This window comes from Sus scrofa, chromosome 1 (assembly GCF_054392235.1).
Source record: "Sus scrofa isolate SSC_HxYL_T2T_F1_AM1 chromosome 1, Sscrofa_HxYL_maternal_Yorkshire_Landrace_v2.0, whole genome shotgun sequence".
NCBI lineage: Eukaryota > Metazoa > Chordata > Mammalia > Artiodactyla > Suidae > Sus > Sus scrofa.
Genome location: NC_139383.1, coordinates 1221711 through 1243188, shown reverse-complemented (window position 1 = coordinate 1243188; position 21478 = coordinate 1221711). Strand labels below are relative to the sequence as shown.

The following is a 21478-nucleotide window of genomic DNA, read 5'->3' as shown; positions in this document are numbered from 1 at the left end:
TCGTCCGTCCACACTGTGCTTTTCCTCTTAATTGGCTTTCTCTCCCCACGTCGGCTGCAAAGTCAGACCCGGGGCCCGTCTACGCCAACGTCAGACCCGGGGCCCGTCTCCGCCAACGTCAGACCCGGGGCCCGTCTCCGCCAACGTCAGACCCGGGGCCCGTCTCCGCCAACGTCAGACCCGGGGCCCGTCTACGCCAACGTCAGACACGGGGCCGGTCTCCGCCAACGTCAGACACAGGCCCGTCTACACCAAAGGCCCATTGCGAGAATTAACCTCGCTTCACTTTCCACCGTCTCCTTACCCTCATTTTCTCTGTGTGTCGATGTCTTTCCCTTTTATTTTAACCGTAGTTTTACCCTCATGCGGTGCGTGTGCTCTGCCGTCTGCCGGGGTTGAGTACATACACACCCTCCGCGCGGCTGGGTCCCTGCTCTCTGCGGAGTCCCCGCCCTTCCGAGCACGCGTGTGCAGGGCGGGAGCTGAGAACGCGGTGACCTCGGAAGGAGGACGGGCTTCACCGGGGCACCTGCCCGTGTCCCAGTTTGGGGGCAGGATACTGGGGAGAGAAGTGCGTTTCTTCGTGACAGCGCAGCTGACAAGCGCGGAGCCCAGGGCTCCTGCTCCGGGGGCTCCGATCTGGACAGGGAAGGACGTTTAAATGGCCTGGTCCTGGCCGGGGGCAAACAGCCCCAGCTCGGAAGAGCCCGTCTTCGCTCAGAGGGGCGGGCAGTGGGGTGCACGGCAGGCTCCTCGGGGGCTGCGGGGGGGTCTGCCTGCCCCCCCATCGTGCTGCGGACGCAGAAGCTCTTGGAAAGCAACCGACGCTGTGACCGCCTCCCAAAGAAAAACACTGGATGGCAGAAGCCACCTCTGCCTTCATAGAACCTGAAAAAATATAAATAAACGTTGAACTGCCGCGTGAAAGCATTTCATGCCGAAATGAAACTGGATTTCTGTTTCTCCGTGTCACTAACAGTTTGTGACGGGCTGTTTAAAGAGTCTAAGCAGCGGGCCTGTAGAAAATCTGCAGATGATAAACACGGTTTTGTATGAAGAATAAATCGAGTGTGTAGTTTCGAGGAGCAGCCCGCGTCTGAAGGTGTGTGTGTGTGTGTGTGTGTGTGTGTGTGTGTGTGAGAGAGAGAGAGAGAGAGAGAGAGTCGCCGTCATGCCCGCGGTCACGCTGTGTGCTGCTCCGCGGGCTTTGCCGAGGTTCCCAGACGCAGCCCTGGCGGAGGAGCAGAGCCTGCCCGGCCGGGCTGCCTGGCCTTGGCTGCAGCCTGGGGATGCCTCGGCCCCGCGATGGTTCCCTGGGGTCCTTCCCCGCCCCGCCCCTGCCCCGAGCGTGGGTCCCAACCTCGGGTGGGTGGGAAGCAGCCCATCCGCCATCCCCAGGCGGAGGTCAGGCTGGCCTGGGACTGATCCCACGCAAGGACAAGGACGTGGGCCTTGCTGGGGGCAGGGGCGCCCCGGACCCCCTGTGCTGCCTCTTTGTCCGGGGTGAACCTACTCTCACAGCGTGGCTCGCTGCGGAGAAGGAAGAGCCTAGAACAGGGGCCTCCCACTTGGCTGCCCCTCCGGCCTGGTGGGTGCCGCATGGGGTGTCCTTTGTGCTCTGACATGCCCCTCACGGAGCTTCAGCTCTGAGTCCGTGACCCCGACGGCCCTTGGCTTCCGCGTGGCTCCTCCCGTGCAGGAGCCGAGCCTGGACGGCACCTGGAGACACCCCGGAGCCCCTCTCCTCCCGGGTCCCCCGCTCGGCGGCTGTGGGATGCTGTGTGTCAGCCCTCAGAGGACCTGTGGGCACCTGCACTCAGGTGTCCAAGGATTTGGTTCTGTGCTGCTTTGTTTCCTGGGAGATGTAAACCCAGCTGTGATTATGGTACACGAACCGTTCGGCTGGACTTGCCACAGAAAACCCCTGGTCCCTGCTCAACCCCCTTTGTGGCCAACGCCAGACCTGAGTGTTATCAAGGGCGGCTTCTCGTTCAGGCCTTTTGTTGGGCGCACGCCCGGCTAAGCGGCAGCTGGACGTGTGCACAGAATCGTGGGCCAGTGGCGGGGGGACCTCTGGGCCCCGAAGCTCTTTCCTGCGTCTCTGCGGTGTGTTTGAATGCTCGTCCTCGCTCCGTCGCTTGGGGTAAATGATTATTTGGAAGCTTTGCCAAAGTTTAGTTGTTTCCGGCGCTTATGAAGACATGGCAGGGCCTCGGCTCGTGACCCCTTCAGAACTCAGTCATTTGCTTGGAACGGGCAGGCGACTAGCAGAGGGCAGCTTGGGGGAACAGTAATTAGGCCGGGAGAGTGTACGACCCCCGTGCTGGTCCTATAGGGAGACCCTGCTGCCCGGTCCCTCTGGGCCGGGGGTCTGGGGAGATGGCTCAGTGGCTGCAGAGTCTTAGCTCAGCTCAGGGCGCTGCACCCTTCAGACCCCCCCCATCAGAGGCCTGGAGGCGGAGAAACCACACACACCCCGTGTGGTCTGATCCCTTGAACTCAGCACAGACCTGGCCATGAAACACCCATAAGGCTTGGAGGGGACATTGGAGACACATCCGGCGCTGAGCTTGGCTCCGGGGGTCCAGGGTTGATGGGGGTGTCAGGTCAGAGGGCTGAGGCTGGCGCAACTGTGCAGTGAGTGTCCCCGGAGAAGATGGGCTTTGAGCTGAATTACTAGGACTGGGATAGACGTGAGCAGCAGAGGGCAGGCGGTGTTCCCTGCAGGTGAGCACGTGGGGCGTGAAGCGGAAGCAAGAACTGCACAGTTGTTAACTTTCAGAGGATGTCTGGAAGTCCCTTGTGGCACAGTGGGCGAAGGACCTGGAATCGTCACTGCAGTCGTCCGGGTCGCAGCTGTGGTGCGGGTTGGATCCTCGGTCTGGGAACTTGTGCCCGCCGCGGCATGGCCGAAAGAGTGTGGTTGGAAGCGCTTCCAGGCATAGAAGAGGCGGTGTCTGTTTTTGTTCTCACATTGGCCCACGTGGCTGCATTTTCCTGCGCGGGTGGGATGTCAGGTCACAGGCATGCCCTGTAGGCCCGAGTGAGAAGCAGGCATGCACATCTTTCCCACACTTGTTCTGCCCTTACCCGAACTCCTCCGCGGGAACCCCGCTTCCTGAGTCAGGCTCGTGATTGTTTAGCGTCGGGTGATGAGGACAGAACAGGAGCGGGACTCAGCTCTCTGTTTAGCAGGTTTCCAAGGCAGCATCTGGCCGCACATGCAGTTTGGGGAGATTCATGCTTATTGTCGCCGTCATGACAGACCCCCGTTCCTCCCAGGCAGCAGTTCCAGACTTTCTACTTTATAAACATGAAGTGGAATAATGTTCCCAGAATCTTAAACACATCTTCATTTGAATTTTGCAAATGACGGGCGGCTCTTTGACACCCGGTTGATTAATGGTTGATGGAGATGGTTAGTATTTGGTGACTCAGGAACATGAGAAGGAACATTTTGTATTAATATCCCACCCGGTAGCCGGTAGCCGGCGCTTCCTTAATGAGATGCGGCTCCCAAATTGTTTTTAGCCTCACGCAGGAGTAGGGCGGATTTCTCACAAGATCCTTGCATCGGAGAGGGCTCATTTGCTATTTCTGACAGTTTGTGGGTGAGACGTGGTTTTCAAAGCTACAAAAGCAGGCACGGAAATGACCACGCACCCCTTACCCTCTTGCTCTGCTGCCTGCTGGGTCTGAAGGCGCTCCTGTGCTACGCAGTGGGTAAGACGGTCCAGGCCTCTTCACTGGAGGTTTAAAACCAGGGACCATCTGCTGTGTAAAACCGTGCACTGACTTGCACTTCCGAGCCAGGACCTCGGCTCCCCTGGTTTATTTCGTCTTGCTGGTGTTGGCCTCCTGTCCAGCCGCCGTGATGATCTTGAATCATGATTTTAACCTCCTTGTCTCCAGCCCGTTACCGTCTATCCGCATTCGCCTGTGCTTTCCAAGTGCGACATGAGACGTGAATGCCTTTAATCCGCGTCTTTGCAAAGGCTCCCCGAAAGTCAGGACGCCAAAGACGGGATCCTGCCGTCCTTCCTCCCGGAGCTCCCAGAGGTGCCGCTGGTCCGTGGACCTCACATCTGGCTGCTGAAGTCTTTGGAGCGGATGCCCATCCAGTGACCTCTGTCACCTGAGGAGTCGTCACAGGTGGCCCAGGACGAAGCCCAGAAGCTCTGGACCATTTAGATCCGTACCTCTGGTAGCAGAGGGGCTTACTCCCTCGCTTTTATGCAAAACGTGTTAGAAACCAGGCCACTCCAGCTCAAGAATGGGAGTTAAATTACCGCTGTTCTTCTTCTTTGAGTAACTTTCCTTTCTGTTTCTTCTACCCAGAATAAGCAGCGGTGGATGCTCTGGAGAATAAACGTTGGGAAACTTGCTGTGTTTTGAGAAGGCTGTGAGCATTGGGAAATGCATGTATATATAATCTTTCAATATTTAAAACCTTCAGAAACCATATCAGGCATCCCTTCTCTCCAGAGATTTAAAGTGTGTTTCTCCTCTTGCTTCATTTCTGGGACAAACCTGTGCAACTCAGACATTATGGGATGATGAGCCTTTTCATGGCTGAGTAATATTCCATTGTAGACATAAACCACCTCTTTATCCAGTCCTCTCTTGATGGATCCTTAGGTTGCTTCCACGTCTTAGCTGTTGTAAATGGGGCTGCTATGAATTTGGGGATGCATGTATCTTTTCAAATGAGTGTTTTCGTGTCTTTGGGTAAATACCCAAAGCAGCGTTGCTGGAACATATGGTAGTCCCATTTTTAATTTTTTGAGGTGTCTGGGCACTATTTCTGTAGCAGCTCTACCAGTTTACAAGGAATCGTCATTTTAGGACGATTGAGAATGCGTGGTTCTGAGACACAGGCCTGTAGCTGAACCAGCAGATTCGGGTTTGCCGCTGGTTCCCAAGAGTTGGCTACTTGACCAAAAACTGGCAGACCTTTGAGCTCCAGGAAGGTGGGGGCGGGGTTCTTCAAGGAAGGCATGGCATTTGCACCTGCCCACATCACAGAGGTGGACGTGGGCCGCCTCGGACTCTGCTTGGACTCCAGGCCTGGCAGGGACAGGTGCCTGCTGGGGGCATCTCTCCTGGTCCCTTCGCCTCCTTAAGGCAAGCGTGTGGCTCTCCATCAGGTCCTAAGCACATTGCAGCCCGACTTTATGGATATTTGACTTGGGGTCTTTCCTGCCCACTTTTCAGATGCTGATGTGAGAGTGACATGGGGGCACAGCCTCCCCCAGCCCCAAGGGCTTGTAAATGAAGATGGGCCAGGAAGGCAGGTGGACCCCCTGCAGGGAGGGGCCCCTTGAGGGCTTTTATTCCAGCTTTTGGAGGCGTTTCCCTCGGGCGTAGGTGGTGGTCAGACTCCCTGATGGAGGTAACCCTGCCCTGGGCGGCGTCCAGGCGGGGCGGTGACCACATCGCTCAGAGGGCCTGTCGTCTGGCTGGCAGGGCTGACGGCGCCGAGCACGCTGCGGGGCAGTGCCTGGGGGGACCTGCGCTTCTGGGCGAGGGCAGCGCCTTGGCCCAGCCCGGTGCACCAGACGCCCTTTCAGCCCCGTCCCAGCCCTCAGTGTGGCCGTGCCCCCGCCCCGCCCGCGTTTCGTTTTATAAACTTCTTTTCCATCTGTGTTTGGTGTTAAAACATGCATATGTGTGCGCGCGCACACACACAGACACACACACACACACACACACACCCACACACCCCATGTCTATCTCCAGTTGTGGTGACAGTGCGTGCTCATCAGTTTAAGGCAACTTTGAAAACACGTATCTTGGCATAGAATCTACGCAGAGTGCCCACGGGTTTAACAGATGGTTGTTGGTGAGATTTGCACAGGCTTTTGCTTCAGATCATTCCAGGAGGGGTGTGAGAAGGCTGTGTGCCCTCCTGGGAAAGCGGGTTTACATAGAAGAGACACTTGGCAGTGAACCCTAGACATGTGGTCCTGCCCGGGCGGGCTCCCGACGCTTAGGCGCCTGCGTCCGACCAGGAATCTTGGCTGAATTTGTCCGCGAATGAGGTCGCGTGGCCCCCAAGCAGCCACACCACCCGCAGGGAGCCTGACCAGCTCTGCTCCCTCGAGGGGGAGCGACAGGCCCCCGCCCCGCCAGTTTCTGACCAGGACGAGTGGAGCCTGTGGGCCTGACATGCGGATACTCACGGAGCCACAGACTCAGCCCCGAGAGAAACGGGGCTGCCTTCGAAGGAAATTAGGAAGCACCTGTGACAAAAACAAAAGTATGAACACAGGCCTCTTTTGATTTTGTGTTCGTTCCCAAGAGCCTCGTCAAACCTGGACACCTCACTTTGCCCGGACCGCGGCTTTAGACGTGCCTGTTGGCTTAGACGTGAGTTAAGTCTGTTTTTTAATGTCTCTCGAGGTGGGGGCGCCCCAGTCGCACCCTCTCTTGTTGTCAGGAGCTTGGAAGGAGGTCCTGGGCAGACGCAGTTGGAGGGAGGCCCGGAGGAAGCCTCGGGGTCGGGCAGGAGGGCGGCGGGAGTCCCATGGCCCCTGCCCTCCTCACCCGCCTCCTGGCTGAAACGCCGCCGCGAGAGGTGACATGTGCTGGGGAGTGGATGGGGCTGGGCACCTGGCGGGCTCTGCCTTGGTCTGGGTCTCTAACCTCAGAGGGACTTCCAAGTCCGGAGGGTTGGCTCGTCATTGATGTTGCTGCTCGTGACTCCAAGAGCAGAGTTCCAAGTTTAGGCCAAGAAGTGACAGGAGGACGAAACCAGCTCTTTTTGAAGGGGGAGGACTCCTCTCGGGGTGCTGTGTTCCACCCACTAGGTCTGAGCGGGACCCGCCGGACCTGGGTCCCAGGGCTCGGCGCCCTGCCCTGGAGACGTCTCAGAGGCGGGCGTTCCAGCCCAGAGCTCTTGTTCAGATTCAGCCCCAGGGTCTGGTCGTGCGCAGCAGGTTGTCACCTGCGTGCACAGTCTTGGCTTCGGGCGGCAGGGCCAGGTGCAGGAAAAGGAAATCAAAACGCTGCTTGAGGGGCTTCAGCATGCGCCCGGCCCTCCTGCTTCTGCGAGACCAGCCGTCGGTGATTTGCCCCAATTCTGCGGAGAATGTAAGTGCATCCACCCCAGGGAAGGAAGAGACGCCCCACTGTGGCCGCTGCTTCCTGCTGGGTTTGCTGGTGAAGGTGAGTCCTCACCTTCGCATCGGGAACTGACTGAAATCGGGCTTTGTTCCGAGGTGGAGACCTTCTAGCAAATGCCCAGGTGGCTCCAGTCCCTAATTCCTGCCTGACACCGGGGTCTCAGCAGCTCGGGAGGGCATTTCCTCCAAGGTGGGGTCTCTTCCACCTCTGTCCGTCCTGTTTTAAATGCACCCAAATCGTGAGGTGACAGAGGTTGCAGAGCCGGTCCGGGTCCCTGCTCTTTGGGGTGCCGGGGGCCCCCTGGAAATGTGGGCGGGGGCTGCCTGGACTCAGGACCACTTCCCTCTGCTTTGTTCCGTGTGGGGGGCGCTGAGGAAGTGGGGTTTGCGTGCATTCAGGTAACTCCAGCCCCAGGTGGCCCTGGAGCCTGGCTGTCGGCGCACTGGCCCCACCGGCCTCTTGTTCTCTCCAGATCCTCATGGACCGTCCCGCAGTTTTGTTGCTGCTGCTGTTACGTGGCTCCTGGCTCCCCTGAGGGTTTCCACACCATTCCCACAGCCGCTTCCCCGGTGGGGGGTGCTGGGGCCGGCCGGCCGGGAGGGAGGGAGGAGAGCGGGGGCCAAGGCCAGAGCGCAGGCCGCACCTGCCACGCCGCCCGCGCCGATGGGCAGTTGGAAGGCAGCACCCATCACCCTGCCCTGAACTTCATGGGAGGGTCGTGACAACAACTGGTCACTGTTGATATTTTAAGAGTTTTGTGACGTGTAACTGACTTGAGGTCACGTCAAGGCCATGGGTGCTCTGAAACGTGACTCTCACACACGTCGAGGGGTATCTCATTCTTTAGGACGGAGGCGAGGGCGTGTACAGGTTTGTGCTTTCAGACCAGACGGGCTGTCGGATGGTTGTCAGGCCCGTGTGCTCTCTGGAATCCCTCCCGAAGGACACCAGCGAGGCTGGTGGTGGAGCAAACCGTCGAAAGGAAAAGCCGATGAGCCGGGAGTCTGGAAAGAGGTTTCTCTGTGGGAAGGAAAAAGCGTTCCTTAAATTACAGCCCGTGGGGACAGGGAAGAAAGCTGCCAGCCTGTGTCTGACACCCGGGCCGAGCCCAGTCCCCGCCGGTTATCGGCTGTGCGCTTGGCCCTGTCTCAGGCCGCCAGGCTGCTGGCTCTTTCGTCCAAGTCCGGCCGGGCAGACGCTGGGCTGTGGCATGCAGGGCACTGTGCCCCGCATTGTCGTCCCACGGAGCTCCTGGAACAGAGGCCTTCCCACACCTCCCAGGTCCCCTGTGCCCGGCCAGTTCCTTGTCCAGCAGATGTCACCAAAGTCCCGCTGGTCTCTGCAGGTGCGGCGGCCAAGGCTGCAGGTGCCGAGGGTGGTGCTGCTGTGCACGCCAGCCTGCTGCGTGGCTGTTACCGCCCGGCTGGAATGGGAGGCGTCCTGTGATTGTTTTTGTCACCCTGGAGCCCTTGGTAATTAGCACCTGCACCTGCAGTGATGGCCGTGGCTTAGTTCCCACAGGAAGGTGGCCCGTTGTCTTCCGGAACATTCCTAGGAACATGCACCTGCACTGCGCGGTCCCTTGGTGGCAGGCTGGGCAGTCAGTCCTCAAACGCACAGGCACAAATACGGGAAGCGATGGTTCCATACACAGCTCAGGTCACAGCTTTCCTTCAGGTTTCATACAAACACACGGTGTTGGGCGCAGTGGCCACGGGTTTTGGGGGACGTTGGGATGCCGAGTGTCACCGGCGTGGCAGTGGCGCCTCCGGACTTGGGAGCCTCATCTCTGGGTGAAGACACGTTCTCTCCCCTCGTGGCTCCGTGTCCCTTTGCTGGGCTGGGCGGACCTGCCCCTCGTGCTGGAGTGAGGACGGCTCCCTGGGCGGGGAGGTGGCCCAGCCTCTCGGAGACGCTCAGGAGGCGCGTTCCTCCTCCCGAGGCTGGAAGGTGGTCCGCCTGTACCTTTCAGGGGCAGCTGGGCAACATCTGACGAGTTTTGCTAAGGAGGACTTCCGAGCGACCATGGCTGTTCGGCTGTTCTGGGCGACAGTGAGGAGCCTGCAGCCGGGGAGTCAGGGACCCTTGAAACCGTCCTTGTGGTCCTGACGCAGCCACACACGCAGACCAAACACCCCATTAAAAGGGGACACATCAGAGTTCCCATCCCGGCCCAGCAGGGTAAGGCCCTGACTGGTGTCCATGAGCTTCTCCCGCCCCCCCCCTTCTCCATAGGAATAATTCCCTGTTCCCTTTAGGCGTTGGCAGAAATCACACTCTGATTTCACTGCCGCGTTATTAAATGTTAAGTGATCCAAGCAGGACGACAAGCCCGTGAACCTCTTTGTTTAGAATAACGCGAAGTGTGTTGAGAATACAAAAATAAATATGTACAATATATAAATACAGAGAAGTCAAGGAGTTCCCGTCGTGGCTCCATGGAAACGAAGCTGACTAGGATCCGTGAGGACACAGGTTTGATCCCTGGCCTGGCTCAGTGGGTTAAGGATCTGGGGTTACTGTGGCTGTGGTGTAGGCCAGTGGCTACAGCTCTGATTAGACCCCTACCCTGGGAACCTCCATGTGCTGCAAGTGTAGCCCTAAAAAAAGACAAAAAAAGAGGAAAGAAAAACTGGACTTCACACGCAAGAGTCGTGGTGCAGTATTTAATCTTAAGATGGGCAGGTTTGGTGCTTTTTCTTCAGGGCCTTTGTTGGGAACGAGTTTTACTCATCGTCTCGCAAGTAGACTCTAAAACAGGGATGGATGAGGGCCTCGGAAAGGGTCCAGGAGCCGAGCCCGGGCGCAGGGGTCTCCAGGTTCCAACAGGCCTCTCTCCACCGGACCCGCGGTCCCCGGGCCGAGGGGGTTTATGAGGTGCAGTTGGGGTGCCTTTCCTGAGCTGCAGGTCCTCAAATAACGTGCCTACAGAGACTTTTCTCATGAGCTCTGGTGAACATGAGCTCTGGTGAACATGAGCTCTGGTGAACATGTTAGCGTATAAACTGCATATAAAGGTAAAAATTAAGAAAAGGCACTTATTAACCTTGGGGACCTATGACGATTCCTGAGAAAGAGCGCCTTAGGACGGCAGGAAGGCTCTGTGTGAAGACTTGGCGAGAACGTCGGGGCTGAGTCCAAGCCCGGGAGGGCCGAGAGCGTCCCCTGCCCTGGCCGCTTCCAAAGGCCCCGTCCCCCGCGGTGGCCCTTTCCTGGGGCGCTGTGCCCTCGGCCTCCCGGCTGCCTTTGTGCCGCCTTCTCGCATCCCTGGGCCTCAGCGTGGGCTCCCTGGGGCCCTGCGGTCCCTCTGAGACGCCCAGGGCGGGGTCTGTGACCCTCTGAGAACGTGATCGCTTGGCTCCCGGAATCTTCCTAGGCTGCGATTTCCCTCCAGATAAAGTCCAGCTCCTCCCCAGGCTCCCGGGCTTCCTCGCGGCCCCCAGGGAAGCGGGCCTGCCGGACCCAGGGCCTCTGCATACGCTTTTCCTCCCGCCTCTTCCAGGGGGCGCGCCGCCCTTCAGGGCCTGGGCATCAGCAGGAGATGTTAGGATCAGCCGTCACTGCCCATCCCAGGAAGGAGCAGGGCGCTGGTCTGTTTGTGGCGCGGTGACCTCGGCCTGGCAGGCTCTCGACGGATAACCGCCTGCTGGGTGTGATGCAGGGCCCGCCCCTGCCCCAGCCCCAGGGAGCCTCAGGCTTTGACCCCGGGCCTCGGTTTACTCCTCCCTCCCTCCCTGTTCGCTTCCTTCCTTTCTTCCTTCCTTCCACCTGGCTCCCAGGTTGCCCCGTGGGGGTAGGAGGTACCAGTTACAGAGGTTGCACAAACTCCAGGTGCGGGGACCCCCTCTGTGAACCCGGGGCTCCGGGTGGGACGAGTGGACCCCACGGCCTGAGACGTGCTTGTTGAGCCTGGGTAAGGAAAGCCGGTGAGTGAGCCCCCGTGTTAACAGGAGAACTTGGACTTGAAGGAGCTGTGTTTGCGCCGCGTGGCGTCGCGGGGTCGCAGAGGGAGTTGGTGGAGGCGGACCTCACGCTCAGCCACGCGCGGCCCGGCGCGTGGCCACACGCGTGCCCGGGCTGGAGCCTCTCGGCGCGTCTCCCTCTGGGTCCCAGGTGCCCTTGACTTAGCGGCGCAGCTTGCGCCCCTCCTGTCTCGTCCCCCCGGGATCGCGGCGCTTCACGCTGTGAGGATCACAGCTTCCCTGCCCGTTTCCGTAAACGGTCAGCCGCGTGGACGGTTTGTTTGATGTCTGGCTCTCCCCCATCTGCACCAGGAGACAAACCCGCTTTCCCTGCGGGCGGGGACCATGGTGGGCAGGCCCTGGTACCCACAGGGAGGGGCCCCGCTCACAGCCTTCCTGCGTTCAGCGCCTGCTTTCAGGGAAAAGGTAAAAAGAAGTTACAGATGGCTTGGCTGCTTGTATGCAGTTGGACTATTTTACTCCAAGAGACGGGCGGAATATCCTGGTGCCCAGGTTCACCCAGAGGGACCCTCAAGATGTGTCAGTTTTCAGGCGAGAGTGGGTTTGGTCCACTGCAGAGACAATTGACAGCGCCTTGGCTCAGGATTCCGGGGAACAGTTGTAACCTGAAGCGTTTCTCACGAGCCTTGAAAGCAGAAAGCTGTGGGTGGGTCTCATTGCTGATCCACACTCTGCAGGTAAACGTTTTCCCGCCCTGGGGAAGTAGCGTAAAACTAGACCTCCCTGGGAATTTCTCTGACGAATGCTTCAAACTTTGGGAGAAGGCCTGGTCTTTCGTGGGTGTTTAAAATCCTTGGGAGAAAAGTTGTTCTGGCTTTATTATCATAACGCTTTGATCTTCAGGGATTAGATGTTGCAAGAAGTTTCAGTCTTCCCTAGTTTCTCTCTCTGTTTCTTTTCACTGACGACACGACACAGGGCTTTGGGAATGTCTAATTTTCCCAATAAAGTTTTGACCAAATCCAGAAAAATACAGCTCTTCCAAGCTTCTGCTCAGCCATGGGCCAAGGAGAGTGGATGTCTGCATCCCACTCCTGCATCTCCTCCTGCATTCCCCTTCCTGCATCCCCCTCCTTGCATCCCCCTCCTGCATCTCCTCCTGCATCCTGCTCCTGCATCTCCCTCCTGCATCCCCCTCCTGCATCCTGCTCCTGCATCTCCTCTTGCATCCCGCTCCTGCATCTCCTCCTGCATCCTGCTCCTGCATCTCCCTCCTGCATCTCCTCCTGCATCCCCCTCCTGCATCCCCTCCTGCATCCTCCTCCTCCATCCCCCTCCTGCATCCCCCTCCTGCATCCTGCTCCTGCATCCTGCTCCTGCATCTCCCTCCTGCATCCCCCTCCTGCATCTCCTCCTGTATCCCCCTTCTGCATCTCCCTCCTGCATCTCCTCCTGCATCTCCCCCCTGCATCTCCTCCTGCATCCCCCTCCTGCATCCCCTCCTGCATCCTGCTCCTGCATCTCCCTCCTGCATCCCCCTCCTGCATCCTGCTCCTGCATCTCCTCTTGCATCCCGCTCCTGCATCTCCTCCTGCATCCTGCTCCTGCATCTCCCTCCTGCATCTCCTCCTGCATCCCCCTCCTGCATCCCCTCCTGCATCCCCCTCCTCCATCCCCCTCCTGCATCCCCCTTCTGCATCTCCCTCCTGCATCTCCTCTTGCATCCTGCTCCTGCATCTCCTCCTGCATCCCCCTCCTGCATCCCCTCCTGCATCCCCCTCCTCCATCCCCCTCCTGCATCCCCCTTCTGCATCTCCCTCCTGCATCTCCTCTTGCATCCTGCTCCTGCATCTCCTCCTGCATCCCCCTCCTGCATCCCCCTCCTCCATCCCCCTTCTGCATCTCCCTCCTGCATCCTCCTCTTGCATCCCCCTCCTGCATCCCCTCCTGCATCCCCTCCTGCATCCCCGCCTGCATCCCCCTCCTTCTTCCCCCTGCATCCTTCCTCCTCATACCTAACTCCCCTATCCACCTGCCTCCTGACGCCTCTTCACTGAGTCCTAAGATGCCAGGCCTGAGTTCTTTGACAGACGTGTGACACATATGTGGTCAGCATTTGGAGAAATTGGTTGTCCATTGCTTGACTTCCAGATCTGAGGAGTTGAAACTGTAAATAGAGAAGTATATACTTACCATAGAGTGACTATTTGTGCAGGTGCAAACACGCACACAGAGGCAGCCCCTCAGAAGAATTTGAAAAAGTCAGAAGAAGGTGTTATTTTATTTTCCATTTCATTTGATTTCTCATCTATATTAATTTTCTATACATTTGAAATAATAAAGCCAGATGAAGATTTTAAGCTACTTGCTGTTAAATGCTTTAAAGCTAGATTAATTCGTGTCTTTGTTCTGGGCAGTTTTCACCCCATCAGGCCACCTGGCCAGCCAGTTGGAGCCCCCCCCCCACCCCCGACCTCCCTGCCCAGTGCCCCACGTTTCTCACCTGCTGGCAGTGCTCAGACCGCAGTTAGGTGCACATGTTGGCCAGCATGGGTCCAAAGCTGTGGACTCTCATCCTTTGGTGGCTTCTCTCGATATTGGACAAGGAAACCGCCACCCTCCTACTGGCCTTTTTCTGGTCCTGGGTTTCCTTTGGGGTTGATCCCGAGTATGTCAGGTGACAGGAAGGAAGGGGACAGTGGCTTTGTTACAAAGGGGAGTTTCGGGATGTGGTCGAGGTCACAGCTGTGAAAATGGCCATCTGTATCTGAAAGAAAAGGGAAAAAAAGTTGGATTGAGTCAGTTTGCTGAAATCACTGACGTCTCTACAAATAACTTTTGTTTTTTAAAACAAGCACGCTTCATAGACAGTTCAGGACACATTCATTTTAAAGGACAAGTCAAATAATTTGCAAGGAAGGCACCACGCACGAACCAGGCTCCCTGGGGGCGAGTGGCGCCTGGCGTCTGGGGACCCAGCAGCCTGTGGGCTCATTGCTGACAAGCAGCTGGCAGAGAGGACGGGCGTCTGGGACGGGCGGCCGTCTTCCCGGGGACCAGACCAGGACCAGACCCTTGCTGTTTGCACAGAAATCTAACAGGATGCCAAGGATTTTCCTTGGCGTCTGAAGATAAATGAAATCAACGAAGCATCCTCGAGCCAAGCTGGGTGCTTTATTTTGCCACCGATTTGTAAATACATTGTTGCAGTGGTTCTGCTTCTGCTCTGAGGAGAGTCAGGTCTGCGCTCCCGGAATTGGCTGTCGGGTCTCCGTGGAAGCCGCGGCAGGTCCTGCTGTGGGGCTGGCCCTGCACTGCGCACCGGCCCCCACCCAAGGCCTCTGAGCTCTGCCCCGTGTGCAGCAGAGGCAAGCTTGTGGGTGGAACTGTCCCTAAAGAAACAGTGACTTGGTGTCACGGAGCCTGTGGCTGTGGTTTCAAGGACACACGAAGTACAGGAGCTTCCGGCGGCAGAGGCGGTGCAGGCAGCGCGGGGGTTGGGGCCAGGGTTCCCTGGGGCTCGGTGTCCCGGGGGGGGGGGGGGAAGAGCTCGATGTCCCTGGAGGGGGACTGGCTGAGACTGGCGGGGCTGCGAGGCCGCGAGGCCTGGTCTGCAGTCAGTGCTCATTGTCCAAAGTCATCACTCAATGTCCAAGGTCATCGCTCAATGTCCAAGGTCATCGCCGAGGCCGGAGGGAGAGAGTGCAGGGAGACGGAGGGCTCGCTCTGCCCTGGGGGGCGTGTCCCTTTTCCCTGCAGCCCCGTGGGTCCCTTGCAACGTGGTGACAAAACACTGATTTCCTGGTTCTCCTGTCACCTCTCGTCAGTGCCAAAGCCTTTCCTGGGCTGAGCATCTATTCTTCCCTGTGGTCTCCTCCCGGTTTTACAGACGAGGTACCGGGATGAACACGCCTGGGACTTTCTTGCTCGCCTCGCAAGGAGCCCTCCGAGGGCCGCTGAATCGAGCTGCCCTCGGGAGCTGAGGGAGAGAGAAGACGTGACCAAGGGCCTCTCCCTCCGTCCTCGGCCCCTGGCACAGGGGCTCTTTTCCCGGGAGCTTCGCGGAGGACGCTGTGCCGTCCACACCGTGTTCACGCGTATTTGTAGGTGACGCTGCTGTTCCTGTCTCGTCACGGTCCTCCAGCAGCCTCACTTCTCAAGGCTCAAGGTACGCAGAGTCGAGCGAGGCAAGGACCTTGACCCTGCCAGCCTGGGGTGGCTCCCAGACCTGTGCTGGGTCCCAGCAAGTGTTTCCGTCGGCAGGTGACTTCACGTGTGGTTCCATCCAGAGTGCTGCGCCCACAGAGCACAGGGTGGGGACCCGAGGCGGCTCTCTCTCTGTCCCTCAGCCTTTCTTCTCTTGACTCGGATGGAGTTCAGGGTCTTTGCAAATAACCACGAAAAGCATTCCTTGTTTCTGGACTGAAGGGCCCCTGCGCTGTGAAGCACAATCCTTGGCAGAAAGATCTGTGCATTTCAGTCTGTCATTTTTGCCGCAATAACAAATATCATAGCAGGATGGATTTGGTATTTCTTGTTTGAGACGTAGATTAAACTTTACGTTCACCGATTTTTGCATTGACGTGTCCTAAAGCTTTTAGATGCTGTTAGTCTTGTGTTTCCTGATGGATGCATATCATTTTCTAATTGAACATCTTGTGTTGTTTTAACCTCACCAGGGGTGGGGCGATATGACTAAATCACCTGCAGGAAATAACGTGGGCCTCGCCCCCCCGAAGTCGCAGCTCGCCACATGCCAGGGTAACCCTCCTCTCGGCGCTTCGGGCCTGAGCAGAGTTGAGTCGGCCCAGCCTTTTCCTGACTCAGCACCTCCCCATCCCTCCCTGGGCCTCCTGATGCCGACAGGGGTGTGGGACTCCGCAGGGGCAGCTTCCGCGGGCACCGGGCCGCTGTGCCCCGACCGCGTCCCCGCCAGGCAGTGCTCCCTGGGCCTGGCGCCAGGCACCTGCTTGCTGTTCTCTGTTCCTCTTTGTGCCGGGGCGAGCTGCTCCCTGGGACAAAGGTGCTGCCCGGCCTCGGGGCTGGCGCGGGCGGGGCCGCGGAAGGTCCCCTGGGTCCCCCCATCCCAGATCTTGCGTTTCCTCCCAGGCGATACTTAATGAGGTCAGTATTTTGTTTGTGAAAAGTCACGTTCTCCCAAAGGTCTGGGGGTTGTCCGCGTAGACCGTTCTCACTTTTTCAGTTATATTCAAAGGGGTGGGGGGATAACACAGCCCTTGATCCCCCCTCAACTTCCATCACCCCCCCCTCGCTGCTTAGGGATCCGCAGGTGTTTTCTGCTGTGTGCATCTAAGGAGGGGGAAGCCGTGTAAACAGATGCCTGCGACAGGCAGCGAGCACGTGCCTAAGAGTGACAGAAACTCAGGCATCAGAAGGAGGACCAGGCGAGCCAGAGGCCAGCGACGTCAGCGCTGGTCCTTGTCCACACGGCGAGATTCCTCCACTTCTCAGAGTCCAGGGAGGACTGGCCCGCTGCCTGGCTCCACCTTGTCGCCTGAACGCATCGGGTGCAGGGGGTAGTTCCGAGCCTCCTACGAGGATGATGAAGTGGCATCTCGTGGGCAGAGTGTACCGTTAGCTTCGTGTCAACTCACTGGCAGAACCCCTCCCAGGCCCCGCTGCCAGCTCTGCGCCCTGCCCGTCTCCAGCCCCGCAAGCCTGGGTGCTTCTTGGCCTCAGGGGCCCCACGTGACCTGGGCGGTGTGGCTGCCTCTTGGGTGGCAGCTTTGGGGACCAATGAGATGACAATGCGTGAGTCTCTTGGTCTGATGTGACGGTTGACTGAGTCTTAGAGGTCGCCACTTCCGATGGCAGTGGGTTCAAATCAACACGTGTGTACGGCGACAGGCTTGCACGTGTTCAGGTGGCAGGCGGACTCGACCCTGAGCCAGCCTTCCTCTCCGGCGCCCATGTCCTCTGTGAGTTCTGGAAAATGGGAAGATGTCTTGCCTTTCTTTTTTTCAGGTTGTCCCGGTGCCAAAAAGAATGAGTTTCTGACGAGTGTGTTGGACGCGCTGTCCACGGACATGGTCCACGCCGTCTCCGACCCCTCCTCCCCGGGCAGGTGCGCAGGGAGCCGGGACGAGGCCCTGGGTCCAGGGCCGGTGGGGAGGCTGCAAGGCAGAGGCCAGCCTGGTCAGCTTAGCGGACCCGGCAGGGCCTGGAGGAGAGGGTCCCCCCAGACACGAGGTCCCTTGCTGGCTCTGAAGGAGATGCCACCAACCTGGTGAGGATGCCCCCTCATGGCACGGGGCCTTGGGATCTTCCCAGGTTCCCTCAGGTGGTGGAGATGGCAGTGGTGGGAGGGGAGGAGAGGGGCCCTGGTCCCGAGAGCTTCCCACTTTGCAGTTGCGTTTTAGAGCCATTGCCTGCATTTTAAGTACTTACAAAGGTGCGATTTGAAATGCTCAGATTTCTTTAGAGTGAAATATCTGTAACACATAAAGCTTTGCTCCTCAGCCACTTTCACGTCTGCCATTCAGGGCTGATCACGCCATTCACTCCGCTCAGAATCTGATTCCTGAAGCTCGGGGACCCTGCTCGAGCGCCTGGGTCTGAGGCTCGGAGCTTGGCTTCTAGAGAGACCGTGACTGAATCCCCCAGGCGTCCCCGCCCCAGGCTTGAACGGCGTCCCAAGTTCACTGTGCCATCAGCAATTCTGAAGCCAGCTTGAACACATTTTGCCAGAGCTCTTTTTCTAAGTTATTTTTTCTTTAAAGTCGTGAGGCTGGGGCCTCTGGACCAAGAGGGCAGCCAGCAGCCTCCCGCTGGGCTGGGAAGGCAGGGCCTGGGGACCCTGACCCACCGACGGGGCGGGAGAGGCAGCCGGGCACCGGGCGCCTGACCCCTGTGTGTCTTCCAGGCTCTCGGAACCCGACCCCAGCCACACGCTGGAGGAGCGGGTGGTGCACTGGTACTTCAAGCTGCTGGACAAAAACTCCAGCGGGGACGTCGGCAAAAAGGAGATCAAGCCCTTCAAGAGATTCCTGCGGAAGAAGTCCAAGCCCAAGAAGTGCGTGAAGAGGTTCGTGGAGTACTGCGACGTGAACGACGACAAGTCCCTCTCCATCCAGGAGCTGACGGGCTGCCTGGGCGCCACCAAGGAGGAGGGCAGAGCCGACTCGCGGAAGCGGCACAGTAAGAGCCTCGCCCCTCGCTTCGCACGTGCGCGTGTCTGCCCTCGAGGCCGCGGGCTGGCCCTCCAGAGCAGATTGTCCCTGCTGTCCAAGGCGGGGGAGCTACCGCGTGTCCCGGTCCCCTGTCCTAGAGACGCTGGCAGAGACCGTCCGTCAGAGGGCGGCCGGGAGGAAAGGCAGGAGCGAGCGGTGTCTGAGGACGAGGCTTCCTGTCCCGTCCGGGGGCTGCCTCCCCAGGGGCTGCTTCCGGCGCTGAGATGCAGACACTCGGGCCCGGGTGTGGCAGCTCAGTAATCCCTGTTTGCAAACCAGCCGCTTCCGTGGTGCAAAGTGTGTCGTCTCAGCGGAGTATGTGTCTTCACGGGCCCCAGACCCCCTCCGCGGGCGCGGGCCCGGCTGAGCCTCGGGCCGGCCACCGCTGTGGGGACCGGGGCTCCCGCCTCGGACCCGGTGGGGGCTGGGTGGGGTTTGCAGAGGCCTCTCCCCTCGCTGCTGTTTTATGATTCTCATACTCTGTTAGCAAACTGGCAGCACATTTGAAAACCAGGGCAAGTTGGAGGGTAGATTCTGGAACACCACTGGCTGGCCTTTGGGTCTCTCTGCATGTGCAGCTCCGCTGGGACCGGGGCCCCGGCCCCCGGCCTGGACTAGGGCTTTGGGGAGGCAACGGCCGCCTCTGCCGCACGAGCTTCTGTGTCCCCAGCACTTGTCACGTTAGTCATTCAGCCGACCCAGCCCCGGCTCGGTCTGGGTAACTGAGGGGCTCTCGCTACCGGCTCCGTGCGAGTCCATCCTGAAAGAGTTCAGTTTATTTTCAGGGTCTCTGACGCTCACGGTGCTCCGCGCTCCCCTGATGTCTGGCCTGGTGACAGTGACAGAAACACGCAGCCGCCCACTTTGTACCTCATTGGGCGACGATGGCCCTTCCTGGGAGAGCACGGGTCCCACCCCCGCTCACTTGGGGGGCCCTTGCCGCCCCTGATGGGGGTCAGTCACAGAAGCCCCTCCTCGGGGAGGCGTGGGCAGCGGTGGCTGCGCTGCTGGAGTCTGTAGCAGGGGGAGGGGCTGGCCTTCCACCGGAGCAGGGGTTGGGGCCGGGGGCTGGGGCCAGCGCGTCCGCACCCAGGAACGGCATCTCCGGACCAGCCCCTCGGGGGCCCCCGACCCTGTCCCATCCTGCCTTATGGTCCCCACGATCCTTTGCCTCCCAGCCAGGCCGGGGGCGAGGTTATCCTCATTCTTACTTGCAGACGAGAAACCCACGAGCACCATGGGGGTGGCAAAGCCTGCCCCCCACCCCCCGGGCACATAGCGGGCCCGCCCTGGCCAGCTGCCCAAGGGCACAGTCCGAGCAGCCACAGTCCCCGGCTGTACCATCTGCCGGCGCCTCTCCCTCCAGTGAGGGCTGGCCTGGGACACCAGCTTTCCAGGCAGTGGCCCCCGCTCTCCTTTGTGGGGGCTCAGGGTCACCTCCTGCTGGCCTCAGGGGATACGTGGGCCTGGACGGCCGCCCTCACTTGTCCCGTGCTTTTCTCCTGTGGGTCCCGGGAGATGTGTGACCCACGGCAGGTGCAGGCAGAGATCCTGGCAGGCCGGCCCCTCGGGGGCCAAGGGAGCCAAGGAGGAGCTGGGGCCGGACGGCTGGAGGCTGGGGGACGAGGGCCCCTCCACTGGGGCCCTGCTGAGTCCTGGTGGGGGGGCGGGGGGACTTTCACTCAGCGCCTCAGTTCAGCCCCTGCTGGATTGGTGCTGTGTCACCCTGCACCCACCACGGGGGCCCTTCCTCGTGGTGGAGGCCAGTCTGGGGTTCCAGAAAGAGTCCAGTCTTGTGGTTTTATTGAGCAAGTCGTGTGCAGGCGCTGCAGGGTGTGGAAGCCGCTCTTTGTCTTGCCATCGTCACCCCTTTCAGGGCGGCCCAGGCCGGTTGGTCGTCTGCAAGGACCCTGCTCTCCGTGAGCCCTGGGAACCCGCCGTCGGCCTCGGGCTTGAGGTCATGCAGGACACCCCTCGCCGGGGGCACAGTCCCGTCTACACGTTTCTCAGATGCCGGCGAAGGCAGTAAACAGGCTTGGCGAGGGGAGGCGGTGGCCCAGGCCTTGGCAGGTTCGCCTGTCGAGGAGGTGGCCCCGGAGCCGCGAAGCTTTCGCGGTCGTCCCTGAGCACCAGAGAAACGACTGTCGCCTGCAGACGCCGCCACCCGCCCCGACCTTCGCTTCCGCAGAGCAGCCGGCGCTCGCCCTCCCCCGCGTGGCTCAGGGACTCTGGCCGGGTCCTTTCCAGGAGGGTCAGCCCCCGAGCCTGTGTGTACTTTTGACACCAGCCGGAGCCGTGTAGCCTGTGCTGAGCTCCGCGGGGGCCCACCGTGCTCCCGGGTGGGTTCTGGGCTGCAGCAGGAGGCCCAGTGCCGGTGCCACTCTGCGGCCTCCTGCAGGACGTCTGCTTCTGCGGGTGGCGGAGTGTCCTGATCTGTCCAGGAGTTACTCTGTCCTCAGGATGAAGTTATGTGTTTGCTCAAGCACAGCGTGGAGCATCCGCGATGAATCGTTTCCCAGTTAGTGGGAAGGAGGAGAAGGGCCCCAACCCCGCGTGGTCAAGGCTCAGGGCCGAGCAGGCTGCTGCCCGCGCTCAGGGAGTTCCGAGCCCGCGGGCCGGGGGAGGTGCCGTGAGTGATGGAGCGGCCAGCGGGAGGGAGGGATGTTCCCACGTGGTGACAAGCACAGGGACACCACTGCCTCAGGCCTCTGGGAGCTTCCCCGTGCCAGGTCTCAGCACCTCTGGGTCAGAGCCCGAGGCCTGAGCTGCAGCTGTGTGACACCCGCAGGATGGCCTTGGGGGGGGAGAACCCCCGTCGGAAAAGCCGCGGGTCCAGGAGTCCATCAGCCGAGGCTGCCCCGTGGAGGAAACAAGATGGGAAGCTGGTCTTCCTGGAGATGCCGACGGTCAGCTGGCTCTGCTCTGGGGAGGACACGGCAGGGCCCACGGCCTCCCGACCACTGAGGCCTGGGGAGCTCAAGTGAAGCCCGCACATCCAGAGCCACGTTCCCAGACACCTACGCTTGGTTGTAACCCAAGTGCTCTCAAAACGCCACCTCCCTGGGACACAGGCCTTGGACCTGAGTTGGTTCAAGTGCCTCATAGGCTTCTAAGTTCTGCTGTTTCCTGATCCGGTGTATTGACCAAAAACTCGAGACCGTGCTATCGAGAAGGTGGCTTCTTCCTCACTGTTGCTCAGAAAACGGGGCCAGCCCAGCACGCGGGGCCCGGGGGAGCACA

At 59.7% G+C, this 21478-nt stretch overlaps 1 protein-coding gene across 3 annotated transcripts in view; it reads left to right on the top strand.

Moving 5' to 3' along the window:
- Window positions 1–21478, top strand: part of SMOC2 (SPARC related modular calcium binding 2) — a 139725-nt gene that overhangs the window by 111172 nt on the left and 7075 nt on the right. For all 3 annotated transcript variants that reach the window (XM_021085700.2, XM_085015189.1, XM_021085691.2), the window contains exons 10-11: window positions 17034–17133; window positions 17932–18206. In XM_021085700.2, the coding sequence (XP_020941359.1) occupies window positions 17034–17133; window positions 17932–18206 (375 nt within the window). The remainder of the gene's footprint in view (window positions 1–17033; window positions 17134–17931; window positions 18207–21478) is intronic.